General features: G+C 43.1%; 2 protein-coding genes across 4 annotated transcripts in view; both read right to left on the bottom strand.

Annotated features, from left to right (window-relative positions):
* LOC133136342 (GATA zinc finger domain-containing protein 14-like) overlaps positions 1 to 19,818 on the bottom strand; it is a 50,462-nt gene that overhangs the window by 14,659 nt on the left and 15,985 nt on the right. The gene's annotated exons all lie outside the window — the stretch shown is intronic.
* Positions 302 to 17,972, bottom strand: LOC133136366 (NXPE family member 2-like). Of its 3 annotated transcripts, XM_061253817.1 has the most exons (7): positions 17,748 to 17,972; positions 8,931 to 9,062; positions 8,451 to 8,495; positions 7,593 to 8,218; positions 5,284 to 5,345; positions 4,521 to 4,745; positions 302 to 3,849 (listed from the first exon to the last, which is right to left on the bottom strand). In XM_061253817.1, the coding sequence occupies exons 4-7, from the start codon at positions 7,652 to 7,654 to the stop codon at positions 3,317 to 3,319; spliced, it is 882 nt and encodes a 293-aa protein (XP_061109801.1). In that variant the 5' UTR covers positions 7,655 to 8,218; positions 8,451 to 8,495; positions 8,931 to 9,062; positions 17,748 to 17,972; the 3' UTR covers positions 302 to 3,316. The 3 variants fall into 3 exon arrangements, with proteins under 3 accessions (XP_061109801.1, XP_061109800.1, XP_061109803.1); XM_061253816.1 differs by having other exon boundaries at positions 8,451 to 9,062; XM_061253819.1 differs by lacking the exon at positions 8,931 to 9,062.

Here is a 19,818-nt window from a genome sequence, read left to right as displayed (position 1 = left end):
TGCGGAATTTGGCTCATTGGCAAAATTAAACTTTTCAATCAAAACCTAACAATCCTTTTTCAATCCTATCAATCCTAACAATCATTTTTCATTTTTGCAACAAAATGATACACACATGCATCATTTGAATTATCCTTTCAAAGCGGCAACAAATGTAAATGTTCCTTACACAAAACATTGCTGTCTTTAGTATTTTGTACACCTTTTACATTTTCTCATACAGGCTTCTGTGAAAGATTGTCCCAGTACAGTCTCAAATTTCAATGAGTACAAAAATAGAAAGGCTTCAGAGAAAAACACATACAGCTTATTTATTTATTTTTATTTTTTGCCATTGCAGGTTTTTACAACAACAAAAAAAAACAGAAAGAAAAGTAGAAGTACAATACAGTAATCATTACAATATGTTACTGTAAACCAAAAATAATGACATAGTATTGTAAGGGATTGTAAGGGATGGGGTGGATGGTTTACAGATCCTGCCTTCTGTTAGGATCTGGCCACATCACAAGCAATGTCATCCCTGGCGAGGCAATGAGGAAAATATGACCGCCCAAAATGGCACCTGCCTCGGTCACACACTGCTCTGTCTGCATGTATCTATGCAGTGGCAGAAGGAGACAATCTACTACCACTACTGTATTAGAGTATAGTGCACTGACACTTACTTGCACATAGTGAAGCTCTTTACTGCCATTACTGTATTAGAGTATAGTGCACTGACACTTACTTGCACATAGTGAAGCTCTTTGACTCTAACACAGTTTCTCTCAAATGGAGCCCTGTAAAGCTGTTTCATGTGTAATTTGGTGTTGACTCAATATGCGGCAGAGTGTCGGTATACTGACACGGTTCACATCATGGAATGTTGTGTGATCTGCAATGATTTGCTCTCGCAGTTCCTGTTCATGGGTGAACAGACATTGCCTTCAACCCTCAGGAGGTCATAACAATTCAAATAAATGTTATTTGTATAGCGCTTTTTACAAAGGGCCTTTGTCGCAAAGCAGCTTGACAGAGAAACCGGGCCAAAAGAGTACGCCTAGGGCAACAGTGGCAAGGAAAAACTCACAGCAAGAGGGAGAGGTACCTGCGTGCGATAAGGAGAACCCCGGCAGAATAAGGCTATGGCAGCATAGCTCAGGGAAACAGAGGCAGTGGCCAATACAGCCATGAGGGTAGGCTTGAGACGGTCACTACCAGACAATGACTGGTTATGCTTAACACAGCACTACCAACAATGATCCACTGACAGCACTGACCGCCATGTCCACCAGAGACTAGCTTATGCCAGCCACCCACTCCTGCCCCTCAACTATAGGACAGACTAAAGAGATACGTTTTTAGCCTAGCTTTAAATAAGGCGATAGTGTCTGCACCCTGAACATGAGCAGGCGATTTGTTCCACAGGAAATGAGCATGATGGGAAAAGGCTCTGACACCTATGGAACTTTTAGTTATCCTAGGAATAACAAGGAAGCCTGCACCCTGTGAACGGAGTATTCGGGAGGGAGTATAAGGATGAAGTAAATTGTTTACATACAGAGGGGCAAGCCCATGTAAGGCTTTAAAAGTCAGAAGTAGTATTTTGTAATCTATTCGGAATTTAACAGGCAGCGAGTGCAGTGAAGCAAACACTGGGCTGATGTGCTCAAATCTCCTTGTTCTAGTAAGAAAACAAGCTACTGCATTTTGAATTAGCTGGAGCCCTTTCGGAGAGGAATTTGCACATCCAGACAAAAGAGCATTGTTCTAATCTAATCTTGAGGTGTAACAAAAGCATGCACTAGCTTTTCTGCATCATTTAGGGACAGTATCTTCCAAATTTTGGAGATATTCCTCAAGTGATAAAAAGCAACCCGAGAGATGTTTTTAATATGTGCATCAAACACAAGATCTGGATCAAAAGTAACACCAAGGTAACTGCATTACATGTGCATCACAGCACTATACCTATTTTTTTGGTTCACTGAGGAGCAAAGACCTAATATTGTAGGCCTACATTGTATTGTACTGTGATGTGCAACAATTCAATAGGTACAGTCTTGTGTAGAAAGTTGAAGACATACCAGTTCTCCAGTCTAAATGTCTGTATTGTGGATGCTACTGTGTAGTGACTCAGGTTGGGCTGGACTCTCTGCCCGGCCTCCCTCATCATGAGGGCGGCCTGTAGTGTAGTGGTGAAGGTAAATGACTGGGACACGCAAGGTTGGTGGTTCTAATCCCGTTGTAGCCACGATAAGATCCGCACAGCCGTTGGGCCCTTGAGCAAGGCCCTTAACCCTGCATTGCTCCAGGGGAGGATTGTCTCCTGCTTAGTCTAATCAACTGTATGTCGCTCTGGATAAGAGCGTCCGCCAAATGCCAATAATGTAATGTAATGTAATGATTTATGACATGGTCCAACAAAGTGTTGAAAATATGTCTCCATCTATATTCTGGTCCCCTTCTCTGTTCTTGTCTTTGTCCTCCTCCTTCTCCTCTCTATCTCTAAAATGCCAAAAATGTATCTCTTCATCTTCCTTTTCCTCTTGCTTACTTGCTTCCTTACTGCTAAGGCTCAGACTGATTGCTGTTCAAGTAATGTATAAGTGTTAACATGTATGTGTGTGTGGGTGGGTGTTCCCAAGTTCAGGTGAGTTTGGCTAATGATTGCAAGAGATTGAATTCATGAATGAAGTGTCTAATGTAAGAAACAGTGTGTAGTGTTTTGCAAGAAGCGTGTTGCAAAATTGCAAAAAATTGCAAATGAGAAAATGTGTTCGTATTTTTGGTGCCTTTGTTGAAGGCATGGTTACTAAAATAAAGGTTTTTATGCTTTTGTCTAAGCATTCAATTTTAGTGTGTAAGCTATCGGAAAAAAACTGTAAGCAATCAAAACCTCTGTGATTTCACCTGAGACCCCATAACTGAACAAAACTATAATAATAGTGTACTTAAGAAAACAAATTTGCATCACCTGACACAATGAAGTCATACAATGTTAATGGAGTGTGATCAGTGGTGCCTCTGCAGTTAGAGAAATAATCAGAGAGGACTCCTCCTGACCTCAGTAGGAATGGCTACTGGTGGGAGATCAATACATTTGGCTGAATTCAGGGGCTCGAAAAATCCCTGAATATGAAATATGAATAAAAACCCACTGAAGTCCCACCCAAGAATTAAAACACCAACTATCGCTATAAGAGACGCAATTAAAAACCTAAAAATGGCAACAGAACAGTGTCCTGTTTCACAAGCCCCTGAGCTTTGAACATAATCTGTGCAGAACTGGATTTTGAAAGTCCAGCTATATAGTTCCTTTCAGAAAGCACCTCTATGCATCATGACAGAGGTGTGACAGAGCCAGAGATATCTCATTGGAAACAACAATGGTGTTAGGGTGGATTGCGAAGGTGTTAGCTGCTGTTGTAATGTCCCAGGCATCTACCAGCACCACCTTCAGGTCCCTGAACACCTTCCTCTGAGCCAGGTTCTGCACATAGCCAAACCAGTCACTCAGGTGGGTCATCGTTGAACTAAACTCCCTGGTGTTCTCCAGCTTGATGACAACGAGGGTCTGGGGGCTACGTTCCTGGAGCCTCAGGATGGCCTTCCACATGTTGATCAGCCTCTGGATGAAGATCTCCAGGGGAAAGGGCCTGAAATGCTGTCCCACTCCAATGACCACCACATCACCAACAGCTACTCTGTCGACTTCTTCGGAAATGTACCCGCACAGTTCTTTAACCACCTGGTAGCCAGTGACAGAAGGATGGCCATGCATTTTCCACTGGACAGTGATGTTCTTTTCGGGGTCCACAGCCACGGCAAAGTAATGAGTATCATATGGTTTCACATATTTCAGACCTGAAACAGCAAAACACTGAATGGTTAATTGGGTAGCCCTGGTGTCCCTTTTAAAAATAGTGTCACTCACTGTCATTCTTGACAATTTGAAGATCTGTCACAATACAGAAAATGTGGTCAAGAAAGAAGCTATGACATCATTCAGAAACATGTATCCATTTAAATACTTTCAGACCAATTTCTAAGTTGCCCTTTATCCAAAAATTTTTTTTAGAAAATGTCAGCTCCAAACAATTACAAGCCGTTAATGAGTAGAAATGAAAACAAATCCTGTCTGGCTTCTGCTCAATGGAAAGGAATGAGATTTCCTTACTTAAAGTAGCCTTCTACAAAATGCTGATGCTGGAAATTCCTCCATTTTAGTTTTATTAGATCTCAGTGCTGCCTTTGATACAGCTGAACCTGCCATTTTAATGGACCAACTTAGAACATGCATTTGTATCGATCTTCAGCTCTAATTATTGTGGAGTCCATTTTAGGGACAGCTTTGGTCTCTCTTTGAAGCACAAATAGTATATATAACACAAAAGCAGTCACTATGTTAATAATTTTATGTTACTTTCAAGAAATTTATAACACAGAAACAAATATTTTATGCAGGCATTTTATCGCTGGCCTACAAGTGTCCACCCAAATTATTGTGTTTATGTGACATTGTACACTGCCATTACCTTTTAGCGTATTCATGAGTGTCTCTTGCCACTGACGCACAGTGGAGTCTCCCATGAGTTTCAGCTTCTTGTCCTTCAGGCATCTGCTAATGGCGTCTGCACTGAATAAGCTGCCGGTCTGGCAGGAGGAGGAAGACCATCTGTTTTTAAAGAAGTAGCCAGTCGGTAAAGGGGACTTCATTCCAAATCCCACCATGCACTTTTCAGTTGGTCTGTGGGCTCCCGCTGAGGGAATGAAAAAGATGGAGAAAGAAAGAGCAAAGGAAGAGATTCACAGTGTTAGGAAGGTGGATAAAGTTGTGGCTCAAAGAATGACACCATTATCTCTTTTCAAACCTGACAAAAAAAAACTTTTCCTAGATTTTGAGCTGGCCTCTCTCAGATCCCAAGAGTGAAATAGTTTTCAGTGTCCTAAAGTCACACCATTATTAACTCATTACTGCCTCTGACTGAATGAAGAAATCTTTCCACACTCCTGACAATCTGTGATTGCTGCCATGCAGTGGCAACATTATGGACAAAACTTTCCGGTAACATTTGTGAGAATATTTTCACTAGTCTGGGTTCACGGGCAGCTCTGTTAAAATGAAGCAGGTAAGTTGGCAAACATCCACAGGGGTTCACGGGCAGCTCTGTTAAAATGAAGCAGGGCAGTTGGCAAACATCCACAGTGTGGTAACATTGATCCAGGGGAATCAGAAAAGGAACAGTGAGAATAGCAGGAGAAGACGAGACCGACTGCTTCAGACATAAGGGGACATACCGGGGCAATTGACGACTTTCACAGAAGCAAAACTGTTTCTCATTGCAATTCCAGTGTTTTTCCTTCAAATGAAAGGTGGGAAAGATTTTGAGGTTTAGATCAGTACACATCAGTACACATTCTCATGAATATTAAAAAAATGAGGACAGCTGGAGAGTTTAATTTCAATTCAACCAACAAGACAGGAAAGTTCCAGAGCAGAGATTTTGATAATCAAAGACAGTGTTATAAATTATATCAATATAAATTATAAATGTAAATTGTCACTTTTTTTGGCAGCTGCACTTCAGTAAGAGATGCTATGGAAAAAGAGCAGAACGCACAAAGAAACATCTGAGTGTTCAGAACCTGGGCCAAAGTTACAGTCACTTTGCAGATGCTCCTGTCCAGGGTGACGTATAATAAAGTGCAAATGATAACCAGGGACAAGTGCTCTCAAAACATTTGCGGAAAGTATGGTTCTAAGTGAAGTCATTTATTTGTATTTTAATATTTGCAACAAATGTTCACAAGGGTGTCTAGGAGAGTGATACAGACACAAAGTACTCTTTGTTTTATTATACCATGCCATTAGTTAGCTCACATTAAGCCTTCAAGGGTTTTGAGCACACTAACATTACAAATCAGGAACCAGTCGCATTTATTACTGGTTTCAAAAGACAGGCCGAATCAAGGATCAACAAGTATCTTGTTGGATAAAGGTCGCTCTGCCTGTTAAATTAATAAAGAAATATCAGGTAAGCCATTATTTATTAGCTAATATGCTGACTTAATTATTACATATTGTACCACTGTCACAGTGCTTACAAACTGCACTGCTTCTCCTCCAACATAGACCTCTAAAAATCACAATTTTGTAATGTTCCTGAGTTCTGTCTGTTTAATTTTGTTATTCTTGTAATTTATTATTTTAAATAATGGCTGGTCCATCCACCAACTAATCTAAATGATTATTCAAATGGAGTCAAATAAACGAAGGTGAATGTATTGGCCCTATTGTGGAGATTCTTGGTCAGCCCGAACCAGTAAAGAGCGGAAGACAGAGTGGTACTACTGTCTTTGTATCGTGGTTTATTTATTGGCTGATCTAGACTCTCCGCATTGGGGACCACTCATTTTTAACCCTATTAATATTTTTTCAGCAACACCAGAAGGACAAGCACACAGATACTTTCAGCCCTCGCTAAATTCTGTCGTTGGGTTAGCGTGGGGTTTTACAGGATCTTATTGTGGCTACACCGGGGATCGAACCACCGACCTTGCAGCGCTCAGTCATCCCAGTCATGGACCTTAACCACTACGCCCTACGCACTACTGCCGCCCTAACTAACATTCACTAGTTTAGAGTATTTATAGTTTAATCACATAACTCACAGACTAACTCTCTACTTCTATACTGCTCGATAAGTCCGCCTCCCTGTTCTATCCCTAAATTGCTGGCCTTGATTCAATGAAGTGATCGCACCTGCTCTCCCCTATCACTTCGTTGATTAACTCTGTGCAATTGTCCACTCCCTAGTCTGGAGCCGTTTCTATTTCATGTTTGTCTTCGTGCATCCCTCGTTATTGTATTATTGCCCTTTCATGTGTCTCACCTGATGTTTATTTCTTAGACCGCCCTCACTCCCATGCCCCACCTAGGTTGTCTCATTCCCCTGTGTATTTATACCTGTCCTTCTCAGTTGCTCTTTGCTAGTTCATCTCTCCCAGTTTTTTGAGTTCCGAGCCCTTGTATTCCTTTCCCCGAGTTATAGCCTCCTGCCCCGTTCCTTTGTGCTTGTAGCATTCTGTCTTGTTTCTCAGTTTGGGATTTTTCTGGTTTTTAATTCTGCCTGGTTTTTTGACTCTGTGTTTTTTAGATTGCTGGTTTGATCTTTATCTTTAATTTTGAACACGATTACGCTCTGCCTGCCCCTTGTCAAATGAAGCCTGCCTTTTGCATGTTACCCTTGTGTCTGCTATTGGTTCCTCTGTCCCCCGCTCCTGACAATTTTGTGCCAAAAACGCGTTTGTCATCATGACACCTCACAACCCAGTTCTTGATCTCGCCATCTCCCAAAACAAAGAATAAGAAACAACATCCAAGGGGTGTTGTGGTGCAATGTAATGCCCCATAGCAGTTTCTAACATAATGTGCTAAAGAGACTAACCCCAAAATACAAGAAACGCCTCCATTTAAGAAAAATTTACCATTTGTTACAATTGTGGAACTGTGGCTGTGGTTGAAATGAAAACCAGTGTACACAGGGGTCCCCAGAACCAAGTTTTAGAACCACCCCTTTAACAGTTTGCATTGTCCACAGACTTACTGGCTCAGGAGATGATACTCATCCTTGGTCATGTTAGGAATTGGGCCATTTCCTGACCGCATGGTCCTCAGGGTGCTGCAGGGAAGGGTTTTGGGTGGGATGCAGGCGTAGTACTCCGCATCTTCCTTCTTCCTGTACTCACAGAGGGGCTTGTCCGATTTGAGCCGGACGCCACACCGAGATTCCTCCTATTTTTCCCCTCTATAGAAGGCTCCGGTGTATATGATCTTATCATAGTTGTGCACACTGATTCTCCTGAGGATCCCAACTGCCTCAGAGGAGTGCATGAGAATCACAGACACCAGTACGTCTCCAGGCCAGAACATGTGGAAACTCACACGGTAGGAGCCATTAAGCAGGTCAGTGACTTGTCCTGATGCAGAAGCCTGGAGTTCGGGAGAGTGGATCCGGGCCAGGATGAAGTCGCCTCCATGCGCTTTTGGGTTCCCCCTGTAGTCCTTCACGTTCACCAGCACGCTCAAGGTGTCCCCCACACAGTACTGGGCTCTGGGCTGCTCCAGGTTGACCACACTGTGTTGGCCACTGGAAGCGCTTTCGATAGAGCTGAAGTTACCAGCTTTTGGGAGATCGCCCAATATTGAACGCATTATGTCATCCACAGACTCCTGTTTGAGAATAATGAAAAACTCAAAGGTTGCTGAAATTGAGGTTCATCAGACGTTTGATCAGTCATCATAGATTTAATAATCTGACCCAAACCCCTCCTCACCACCCCCATTTCCTTATTATTGGTTGTCTGATTCATTGATAGAGGTCCCAATATGATGCAATGACGTTATATTCAGAGTGAGGTCTGCTCTGAACAGACAGAGAAGACTCAAAATATGTGCAACTCACCCATTTCACCTGCAAGCTGTTGGGGTACAGATTACCCAATAGTACCTAAGGGCAGAGGGAATTTCATTGAATTTGGTGTCTCTCTGTTCCTCTATACTCTGCACATACACACACATCACATGCATGGACACATCCTCACACACATACAGAAGCGCACATCACATTTCAAATGCACTGAACCATCCCAGTGAGCTTTCAAACCTAGAGCCATAATATCCCTGTCTCATAAAACATCAGCTCCACAGTGCCAGGGAAATTAGATTCTGTTTGAAATGGCAACACCCTTGTTTAATGTTTGGCACTGCGTACACAACAAGTACATTTAAACAAGTTCATTAACATTTAAAACTCCTCACTTATCTAAAGTGAACTAGAAATGTTTACTTTGTTTACACAGTGATGTACTTTGCATCTGTTCTTCTGTATGGCAAGGTAGCTTTTACAAACTCAGCTCACAATAAGAAATTAAACTGCTATTACCATTATGGTTGCCATGTAGTAAGTTCTAGAAAAATAGACATATGAAACCCCAATAAAAAGTACAAATAAAAGTAGTGTCTTGATCAACAAGCTGTTTCTGCATCTTCCAGGGAGCTGTACTGGTTGAGCACTCTGTGAAAATAAATAAAATATATACATTTTATTGATTGTGTGATTGATGGGAATTAATTTTCTCCTGACACATGAATGATCAGAAAAGCTTTTTTTCCCATTAAAACAGATTATTTGATACAAAATGTCAAAAGAATTAACCTTGCCATTTGTTTTATTCACACATATAAGTGTTTTTGTAAAGCATGCCCAAAGTGTCCAAAAAGCTCTCCACTCAAACTCTTACTCTTTACTCGCTTTCTAACCAATCTGCATCATATTTAAAATGAGACTTTACTTCAAAATTAGGTTAACCAGAGCCCCTTTAGCCAGTACAATTACAGATTTATCTATAGCAATTCAAAATCCTGTAATCATGCACGTCTATATATTGATTCTGCTATGTGCACACAGCAATATTCCTACACTGTCCATCACCGAGTAATGCATTTACCCAACAATAAGTAGCTAAAGATGATATTTTCTTCGTCATAGTCCTGGAAAATTACATTCCATAAATATGTCTGTATGAAATAATTTGCAAAAGAAATATGTAGGCAGGACATGGAATAAATGCTAATATGTTCATTCATGTAATTTCTCAATTGTATATTTTTGCTCTTATATTGGAACATAATTTTTGAACATAGAGAAATGGTTTGAGGATTGGTCGAACATGCCTTTTATTGTCTGAGTCTGTGGCAAGGTGAGCGTGGCTTTTTTTTTTGCCCAGAGTAGAGGCTGATAAGAAATTACTGTTCTCACTCGCTGAGAGTCTTTCTAAAAATCTTGAATCGCTATTTTGCGGTTTTATTAAGTCACAGTTTTTAATACGTTCAACATACATTACATTACATTATTGGCATTTGGCAGACGCTCTTATCCAGAGCGACGTACAACAAAGTGCATACCCATAACCAGGGATAAGTTCGCTGAAAGACCCTAGAGGGAAGTACAATTTCAACTGCTACCTGTACAACAAAGATAAGGACGAGGGCCTTTTTTTTTTTTTTTTTTTTTTTTTTTTGAGAACAAAGAAACAAACAGAGCAAAAGTAACCAAAGTTACCTATCCAAACACTGCTTACCTAGCCAACTAAAAATACCAATACACAAAGCAAGTCACAGAGACAACAATTAAGGTTCACAGGGAGGTAGGGAGGGATGGGGAGAGGTGCTGCTTGAAGAGGTGTGTCTTCAGCTTGCGCTTGAAGGTGGGGAGAGATTCTACAGTTCTGACCTCAACGGGGAGTTTGTTCCACCACCATGGAGCCAGAACAGACAGTAGTCGTGAGCGTGATGTGGAGGTTCGGAGAGGGGGAGGTGCCAAGTGGCCTGTGGAGGCTGAACGAAGAGGTCTGGCAGGGGTGTAGGGTCTGATGATTTTTTGTAGATAAGCTGGGGAAGACCCTTTAACTGCTTGGAAGGCTAGCACCAATGTTTTGAATTTGATGCGAGCCATGACAGGCAGCCAGTGGAGGGAAGTAAGCAGGGGGGTGACGTGTGAGTATTTGGGAAGGTTGAAGACCAGACGAGCTGCTGCATTCTGGATGAGTTGGAGGGGTCTGATGGCAGACGCTGGGAGGCCAGCCAAGAGGGAATTGCAGTAGTCCAGGCGGGACAGAACCATCGCTTGGACCAGGAGCTGGGTCGAGTAGGGGGTGAGAAAGGGGCGGATTCTCCGTATGTTGTATAGGAAGAACCTGCATGACCGGGTCACCGCCACAATGTTCTCGCGTGTCCATCACCACGCCGAGGTTCCTTGCACTGGGTGACGGCGTGAGTGTGGTATCCCCGAGGGAAATGGAGAGATCCAGATGGGGAGAGGTTTTAGCAGGGATGAATATCATTTCAGTCTTGCCTGGGTTGAGCTTTAGATGGTGGTTGTCCATCCAGCTCTGGATGTCCCTCAGGCAAGCAGAGATACGGGCTGAAACCTGCGTATCAGACGGCGGGAACGAGACGAAGAGTTGGGTATCGTCCGCGTAGCAGTGGCAGGATAGCCCATGTGCAGTGATCACAGGGCCAAGGGAGCAAGTGTAAAGAGAAAAAAGAAGAGGGCCTAGGACTGAGCCCTGGGGAACTCCTGTGGCGAGGGGCCGAGGTGTCGATACCGAACCAGCCCAGGCAACCTGGAAGGAGCGACCAGAGAGGTAGGACTCAATCCAGTCCAGGGCTGTGCCACAGATGCCCGTTGCTGACAGGGCAGACAGGAGGATGGAGTGATCCACAGTGTCGAAGGCAGCAGAGAGATCTAGAAGAATGAGGACAGAGGAGAGGGAGGCTGCTCGTGCGGCATGGAGTGACTCACTGACGGAGAGGAGCGCAGTCTCTGTCGAGTGGCCCGATCTGAAGCCAGACTGATGGGGGTCTAGCAGGTTGTTGTTAGAAAAGAAAGAAGAAAGTTGAGTAGAAGCGGCTTGTTCTATAGTTTTAGAAGGGAAAGGAAGAAGAGATACCGGGCGGTAGTTCTGGATGATGGAGGGATCCAGAGTAGGCTTTTTTAGCAGCGGAGTGATGTGGGCCCTCTTGGAGGATGCCGGAAAACAGCCGGAAGACAGGGAGGAGTTGACAAGGGAGGTAACAAATGGGAGAATGTCAGGTGTGATAGTTTGGAGAAGAGAAGAGGGGATAGGGTCAAGGGCACAGGTTGTAGGGCGGTGGCAGAGCAGGAGTTGAGAAACATCAGAGTAGGGAAGGGGGGAGAAAGTGGAAAAGGAAAGTCATCAGCAGCAAAGGAGGACTGAGGAGGAGGAGGCGGTGCGTTGAGGAGAGAGGAGAAAATAGAGAAAAGTTTCCGGGGGTTAGAACCGGAGTTCTGAATTTGTGTTTGAAAGTATTTTGCTTTGGTGGCAGTGACAGCAGAAGAGAATGCCGCCAGGAGAGACTGGTAAGTCGTGAGGTCTGAAGCGTCTGTGGAGTTCCCCCACTTCCTCTCCGCTGCGCGGAGGCTGGCCCTGGAGGTACGGAGGGTGTCAGATATCCAAGGACTGGGAGGGGATGTGCGAGGCGGCTTTGAGACAGGCGGACAGAGAGAGTCAAAGGCGGAGGAGAGAGATGAAAGGAGGGTGGCAGAGTTAGTGGGGAGTTTGAAGAAGGATTCAAGAGGGGGGAGTGAGGCGATGATGGTGCTGGCGAAGGAAGAGGGTGAGAGGGAGCGGAGGTTACGGCGGGCTGAGGAAGTGTAGGTGGGAGGAGGGGGAGGAGGATGGGGAGGAAGAGGGAGGGAGAATGAGATGAAGTTGTGATCAGATGTGTGCAGAGGGGTAACCGTGAAATCGGAGCATGAGCAGTTCCTCACAAAGACAAGGTCTAGGACATTGCCCGCCTTGTGGGTTGGAGGAGAGTGTTGCAGGGAGAGGCCGAAGGGGGAAATTAAAAGACCAGTACTACCGCCACGGCCGGAAGGCCGGGGAGTGTGCGAGAAGGAGAAGGAGGATGAGAGGGCAGCGGCACATAAATATGAATGCAACAATAATTTGAGATGGTGATGTCTCAACCACAAGGGGGCAGAGTGTATAGCAGGGGTCTCCAATCTTATCCAGAAAGGGCCGGTGTGTGTGCAGGTTGTTGTTTTAGCACAGGACTAAGACAGCTGATTCTACTCATCTAGGTCTTGATTAAAGACCACGATTAGTTCATTAGTATAATCAGGTGTGTTACTGCTGGGTTAAAACAAAAACCTGCACCCACGCCGGCCCTTTTAGGATAAGATTGGAGACCCCTGGTGTATAGGGTTAACCATGCTGTGATAATAATCAGCCAAAATCCTTTCAAATACTTACACATTCTGCGTAACAGTGCAAATAAAAATAATTACACAATTAGACATGCAGTAGTATGTTGCATTTGTAGCAGTCCTACATTCATCTAAAGTGGTCTAATGAAAGTATTTGACTTTCTGATATCCAGTGTCCTAATAGCTATGTATTATTTTAGAGCTCAGAGTTATCTCATGAAATTGTTATGGTTTGGGTTTTGGTGTTGGTTGCATGTGTTTTCTGGTTCCTTTTTCTGTTTCCCCCCTGGCAGTGTAGGTGTGTTGCAGTGGGCGTGGCTGGACTGTTGGTACATCTAGGAGGCACACCAGGCAGCAATCATCCAATTACCCCGCTCCATAAAAGCCTGGCTGCACTCTACTCCAGTGCCGAATTATTTCCGACAGTATTCAGTATTACGGCTGCTTGTTTCCTCTCGGTGTTTTGTCTCTCGTGTTTTCTTTTTTCCGAAGATACCAGTACATGTTTTCCCTCACCAAGTGCGTTTCTACTTACCCGTGTCTCTCCGTTTTCTCCCGTGCACAGTTAGCCCATGTGCCTCGCCTCCTGTCTGAACCCTCTGGACTGACGCTGGTTTCCTCATTGTGGCTATCGCAGCTCGTGGTGCCGACAGTCCGGTCTGCCCGCTGCCTCCCCTACACGCCAGTGCTTTTTCTTATTGTTTTCTTGAATAAATTTTAGTTTGTATCCTCTCGTTCGTTGTCCCTGTCTCTGCTTTGGGGTCCAAAAACATTTAACGAAACCCAAACGTAACAGAAATTAGGAATTTATTTAGTTTTTCTTTCTTTATTGTCACGTTTCAGGTTTGTCTTGCCCTGTTTTATGTTTTATCATTTGTCTTAGTCACGTATTGTCTTATCTATTATGTTAGTCTAGGTTCGTCATGTTGTTTAGTTTGTTTCTTGTTACGATTAATTTTCTTGTCATGTTTAGGTATGTTTCATTACGATTATTTTACCTTGTTATGTTGAGTGGTTATCGTCTTAGTTCGTTTAGTGTTATGTTTGGTTTATGTTTATTGTTACGCAGACTGGTCCTCCTCCCCCTCCCCCCTCACGTTTCTCGTGCATGTCATTTACTAATTTACTAATGCTAGGGCAGGATAGGTTTATTACTAATGATTACTAATTACCTTGTTAAACTTGTCATCCATCGAACCTGTTTTCCATTTCCTTGCTGCTCTCTAACTAATTGTCTACACCTGTCTACACCTGCATTTATAGCCCAGTCGCACTTCGGTTCATTGCGAAATTGTCTGCCTCTTGTCCGTCAAAGCAACTCTTGAGCATTATAACCATTGATTACACGTTAAGATCCAAGCCTGTTTTATCGACCACTGCTTATTGATTTCTGTTTCGTTGACCATCGCTTGTTTTTGACCACGTCCTCGCCTACCGTCTTTGTACCTTTGCCTCGCTGTTTGTTTTATGGTTTCGACTTCCGCATTGCCCTCGACTACGACTCTGCCTGCCGTCCGCCTGTACTTCTGCCCCGCTGACAGCTCTCCTGCTACCGGACCTCCTTGCACGTCTACCGACTACGAGTTTGCCTCTTCCCTCGGCACCGTGCTTTCTGATTATTTATTGTTTTATTGGCTGGATCTACGTGTATGGACTTTGCTTGTTTTGACTACGCTCCTGGGATTCGTCCCAAATAAAGCCTTGACGGGACTTTATTTTACTATTGTTTCTGAGTCGTGCATTTTGGGTCCAACCCCCACGCACCCGTCTTATTTATGACATTATAGAAACTTGGTATTGCTGCCTTCTCAAATTAAGAAATACATACAATACCAACTAGGTATTACAACATAATGCAAAAGAAACAGTACATTTTATTATTGACAAATCAATTACCATGGTTGTTCAGAAAAATGTGTGAGAATTGAATGTATGTTTTCTTTGGATAATTATGCGTGCATCTCACAAAACAGGGCTTCTCTTGTGGATGTTCATGGTGATTATGTTAAATAATCAGTAAATCCTGATAATTGGGACAGAAATTTGATGGATGGTCTTATTCAATCTCAAACTCACTTTGTGAAACCCAAAATATTGAATTTATGCTATAAATGTCAAACTAATTGGGCTAACTGTTGCATTTAATTAAACTAATTTAGTTACATATTTCTGAGTTGCACAGCAGTCCAGACATGTTGGGGTGCAGAGGCTTGATTAATAAAAGGCCGCCCAGCCATTAGCTACTGTTTAGTTTAGCCTGCTGTAAATGTATGTGTTTCTGTTTGGAGTTCACCGGTATGATTTGATTATGCCTTCAGCTGTGTAGCTTATTTATGTGAATCTGTTTGCCGTTATCAAGTATGTAACCTGTGGAGTTAATCACACACATGTTTCACTCCTAACGACTAGCACAGTGTCCACACACAGACGCACACACATCCCTACTTTCTCTTAGTCAGCATGGTTCTCTGTGATTAGATTAGTCCCTCTCCACTTTGTGTGGGTAGTTTTATTCAATACATTATTTTATTAAATTAATTATTATTCAAAGGCGGCACGGATGGTGCAGTGGGTAGCACTGCCACCTCACAGCAAGGAGGTCCTGGGTTCGAATCCCCGTCGGCCGCGGCCTCTCTGTGTGGAGTTTGCATGTTCTCCCCGTGTCTGTGTGGGTTTCCTCCGGGTACTCCGGTTTCCTCCCACAGGTATGAGTGTGTGAGTGAATGGTGTGTGTGCCCTGCGATGGACTGGCGACCTGCCCAGGGTGTATTCCTGCCTTTCGCCCAATGTATGCTGGGATAGGCTCCAGCCCCCCTGTGACCCTGTTCAGGATAAGCGGGTTAGGATAATGAATGAATGAATGAATTAATGAAATTAATTGATCAAACCAGTGTCTGTTTTGGTGTTGCATGGTATGAGAGCCAAGTCAAATCAGTCTTCCAAAGAACTTCCAACCTTCAGGTTCTCTATATGTTTAATCATTAATATTGGTTATTTTTTATTATGAATTAAAATAGGAAAATTGTGGTTAGATATTTCAGATAATAGTACTTTTTACTAATGGCAGTTATACACTGCTTCCCCTACATATTGTGTGCCCACATGAGGACTGAGACTTTTTACATTATTATTATTATTATTATTATTATTATTATTATTATACTCTATAATTTAGCTTAATGTAATGTATCCTTGTTAAACTGTGTCCGTGTTGTTGAATGTTGAATGTTTCCGGCCCGTCACACAAAAGTTCCTTACAAGGAAAATAAAGTATTTTTGATAAAATTGAACACGCACACAGACAGGGGCGGTTCTAAAGGGGTGGCCGGTGTCACGCCTAAAATCGTATTGGCCACCCCAGTGCCACCCCGCTGTCAGTCTGCTAGTCAGTCCGTTTTATTGCCTTCCAAATGTGCATGAAAAGCGCACCTGTTCAACGCACCAATCTGATTTGCACGCTATTGGCTGAGCTTTTTGTCAGTCGATCTGTTTCTACAAAGACACAGTCTTTTCCTGCCAAATGTGCGGTAAAAAGTCAGAATCACCGAGACATGACCAACCACATGATCACCAAAACGCACCAGCACGAAAACAACATAAGATATGGTGGGAGAAAAAGGAAAAGAAATAAGCGGTCCCACAGCTTCACAGCAAACGAAATGGAGATATTGTTAGACGTGGCGTTGAATAAAGAAACATTATTTTCCATTTTTTTTCCACTTTATGAATGTCATTTAAAAGGCAATTAGGCAACATGTTCAATAAAGTGCAACATGCATTCTTCGTAATGTATCATTTTATTATTTGCATAAAAACAGTTAATGTGGTATTAATGTGGTATTTTAGGAATATTATTGGCCGACTACAACCGTAGAATTATTAGTATACATATTTCTTAACAGATTGAGATGTAACTAAATCGAACAGCTGATTTCAGAGGCTTGCGGTCCTAACTAACAGTGGTGGCCACTAGCGGAGTGAGGTGACAACATCGCTAAACTATAGTTAAGAGTGGTCCAGACCAACCTTAGGAAAGTACGATGTACAGAAGGTATACTTAGCTAAGAACGTTTCGGGAAACACGCTGAAACATTAAGGTAGAGCTTAAGGTACAACTTACGAACGACGTAGCATTAAGAAGGCTTCGAGAAACGCAGCCCAGAGTATTATTTATTGTAATATATCTCAGGTACATCATGATGATAATACACATTCTCGCTTTGTCCAAAATCACATTCTCACCAGCTCTGATGCATGTGTTACTTATCCAGTCACTTCATGTAATTCTTCTTCACAGATTGAAACAAGCCTGTAAAATTGTATTATGTTGGTGTACTATGGCAGGGATTGCTCTACAACTCGTAATTTGCTCTGCAAAACACAGTCCATGACTTCAATGGCCTTAAACATGGTCAAACTATTATTATTTTTTATTCTTGGTCCTAATTGTCTTATGATAACAATATATGATGTAATGTATGATATACTATGTAATTCAGATGGGTCATAATTGGTGCAGCTTTGAGGCTCTTCAGTGCTCTTTTTAAACTAGTAAACTTTTTGGACCAGATTAAAAACTAGCGAGGCACGACAAAACATTATCACAAATTCCATCTTCGGCTGGTAGCGGGAATTTCCACCATGAAATAACAATGACGTTAATTGTAAAGCGCTTTGGATAAAGAGCATTGTATGAATGCCATCCATCTTGGCATTTTGGTGATACGTGTGAACACGACAGATATGCCTAGGCAATCAAGAAAGACATTATAAATGTCTGGAAAACAAAAAGCTGGAGTGAAAACATAAATACATACAAGCATGCAGTGCATGCAAAGTACATAAGACCTGAGGCTTAACACAATCAACTACTAACATCAATAAGAAGAAAGAGAGCCCCGGAGAGCTCACTAAAGTTTCTGGTAGGCTAAGGAAGACCTCTGATGTTGACGACTGAAGAATTCTCACCATAATGAAGAAACATCCACGAACATCCGACAGACCAGAAACACTCTTCAGGAGGCAGGTGTGTACTTGTCAGTGACCTCTAAGCAGTTTACTATGTCTACTACTCTCTACTGACTATGGAGCGACTGTCACTCAAGGATTTAGCCAGAAACTGGGAAGCTGTTGAAAGTGACTCTAATTATTCCTGTGATGCTTCATGCTGATTGGTGGGAGATTGGTGGGTAATTTGGCAGTGCTGCAGGGTCTGAGGGGGCAGGCCCGAATGGTGTGCCAGGTATGGTGTGGCAGGTATGGTGTGGCAGGTATGGTGTGCCAGGTATGTGAGCAATCTCTCAGATGGAAAGGTATGAGATGTTTTTTGTAGGGTCATGCGTACATGCATGCTTGTCACAAGGGAGGTGCCCTGTAGATTAGTGTTCAGAGACAAGATGTGCCTGTAATGATATGAGATGTGCCCTATAGATTAGTGGTCAGAGACAAGACGTGCCTGTAAAGGTATGCATGCTTGTCACATATCACAGCCTGAAGAGTCTTCAGTCTGCACTTGAAAATGCCTGGTAAGTGAGAGCCAAAGTTTAATATTTTGAGCCATAACGGGCAGCCAGTGGAGGTTGCTGAGCAAAATTTTAGATTGCTTTGCTCTCAAAACAGCCTCAATTCTTTGTGGCTTGGATTCCACAAGGTGTTGAAAACATCCCTTTGAGATTTTATTCCATGTTGACATGATTGCATCATGCAAATTTCTGCAGATTTGTCAGCTGCACATTCATGCCACAAATCTCCCGTTCTACTACATCCCAGAGGTGTTCTATTGGGTTCAGATCAAGTGACTGTGAAGGGCACTGAAGAACATCCATCCATTATCTGAACCCGCTTATCCTGAACAGGGTCCATCCATCCATTATCTGAATCCGCTTATCCTGAACAGGGTCGCAGGGGGGCTGGAGCCTATCCCAGCATACATTGAGCGAAAGGCAGGAATACACCCTGGACAGGTCGCCAGTCCATCACAGGGCACACACACCATTCACTCACACACTCATACCAACGGGCAGTTTAGACTCTCCAATCAGCCTAACCTGCATGTCTTTGGACTGTGGGAGGAAACCGGAGTACCCGGAGGGAACCCACGCAAACACAGGGAGAACATGCAAACTCCACACAGAGAGGCCCCGGCCGACGGGGATTCAAACTCAGGACCTCCTTGCTGTGAGGCGGCAGTGCTACCTGCTGTGCCATCCGTGCCGCCTCATTGAAGAACATTGAACTCATTGTCAAGTTCATTAAACCAGTTTGACATGAATTTTGCTTTGTGACATGGTGCATTATCATGCTGGAATTAGCCAGTAGAAGGTAGGTACATTGTGGCCGGTAAGGGATGCCCATGCTCAGCAACAATACTCAAATAGGCTGTGCCATTCAAGCAATGATCCATTGGTATCAATGGGCCCAAGAAAGCATTCCGGACACCGTTACACCACCGCCGCCAGCCTGGACTGTTGACACAAGGCAGGTTGGGTCCATGGATTCATGCTGTATGCCTGTATGCCTCAGCAGAAATAAAGATTCATCAGACCAGGCCACGTTTTTCCAGTCTTCAACTGTCCAATTTTGGTGCGCCTGTGCCCACTGCAGCCTCAGCTTTCTGTTCGAGAAACTGTTGTGTGTGAAAATCCCAGGAGATTACAGAAATACTCAAACCAGCCTGTCTGGTACCAACAATCATGTCACGGTCAAAATCACTGAGATCGTATTTCTTCCCCATTCTGATGGTTGATGTGAAAATTAACTGAAGCTCCTGACCCGTATCTGCATGCTTTTATGCATTGCACTGCTGCCACACAATTAGCTGATTAGATAATCGTGATTAAGTAGATGTACACATGTACACAAGTGCTTCATATTCATTCATTTAAAATTATAATAAATACTTCACAAAACTTTTGAGAACTGTTACAAGAATACAACAAAATGGAAATAAGTACAATGGTATCAAATTGTAACATGCCTTGACTTTGTTGTGGCAAAGTCATCGATGACAGCGTCAAATGAGATTTTCTGTGACACATCA

Source organism: Conger conger, chromosome 9 (genome assembly GCF_963514075.1).
Source record: "Conger conger chromosome 9, fConCon1.1, whole genome shotgun sequence".
NCBI classification, from domain to species: Eukaryota; Metazoa; Chordata; class Actinopteri; order Anguilliformes; family Congridae; genus Conger; species Conger conger.
Note: the sequence above shows the minus strand (reverse complement) of the source record. Positions and strands in the feature narration are given on the sequence as shown.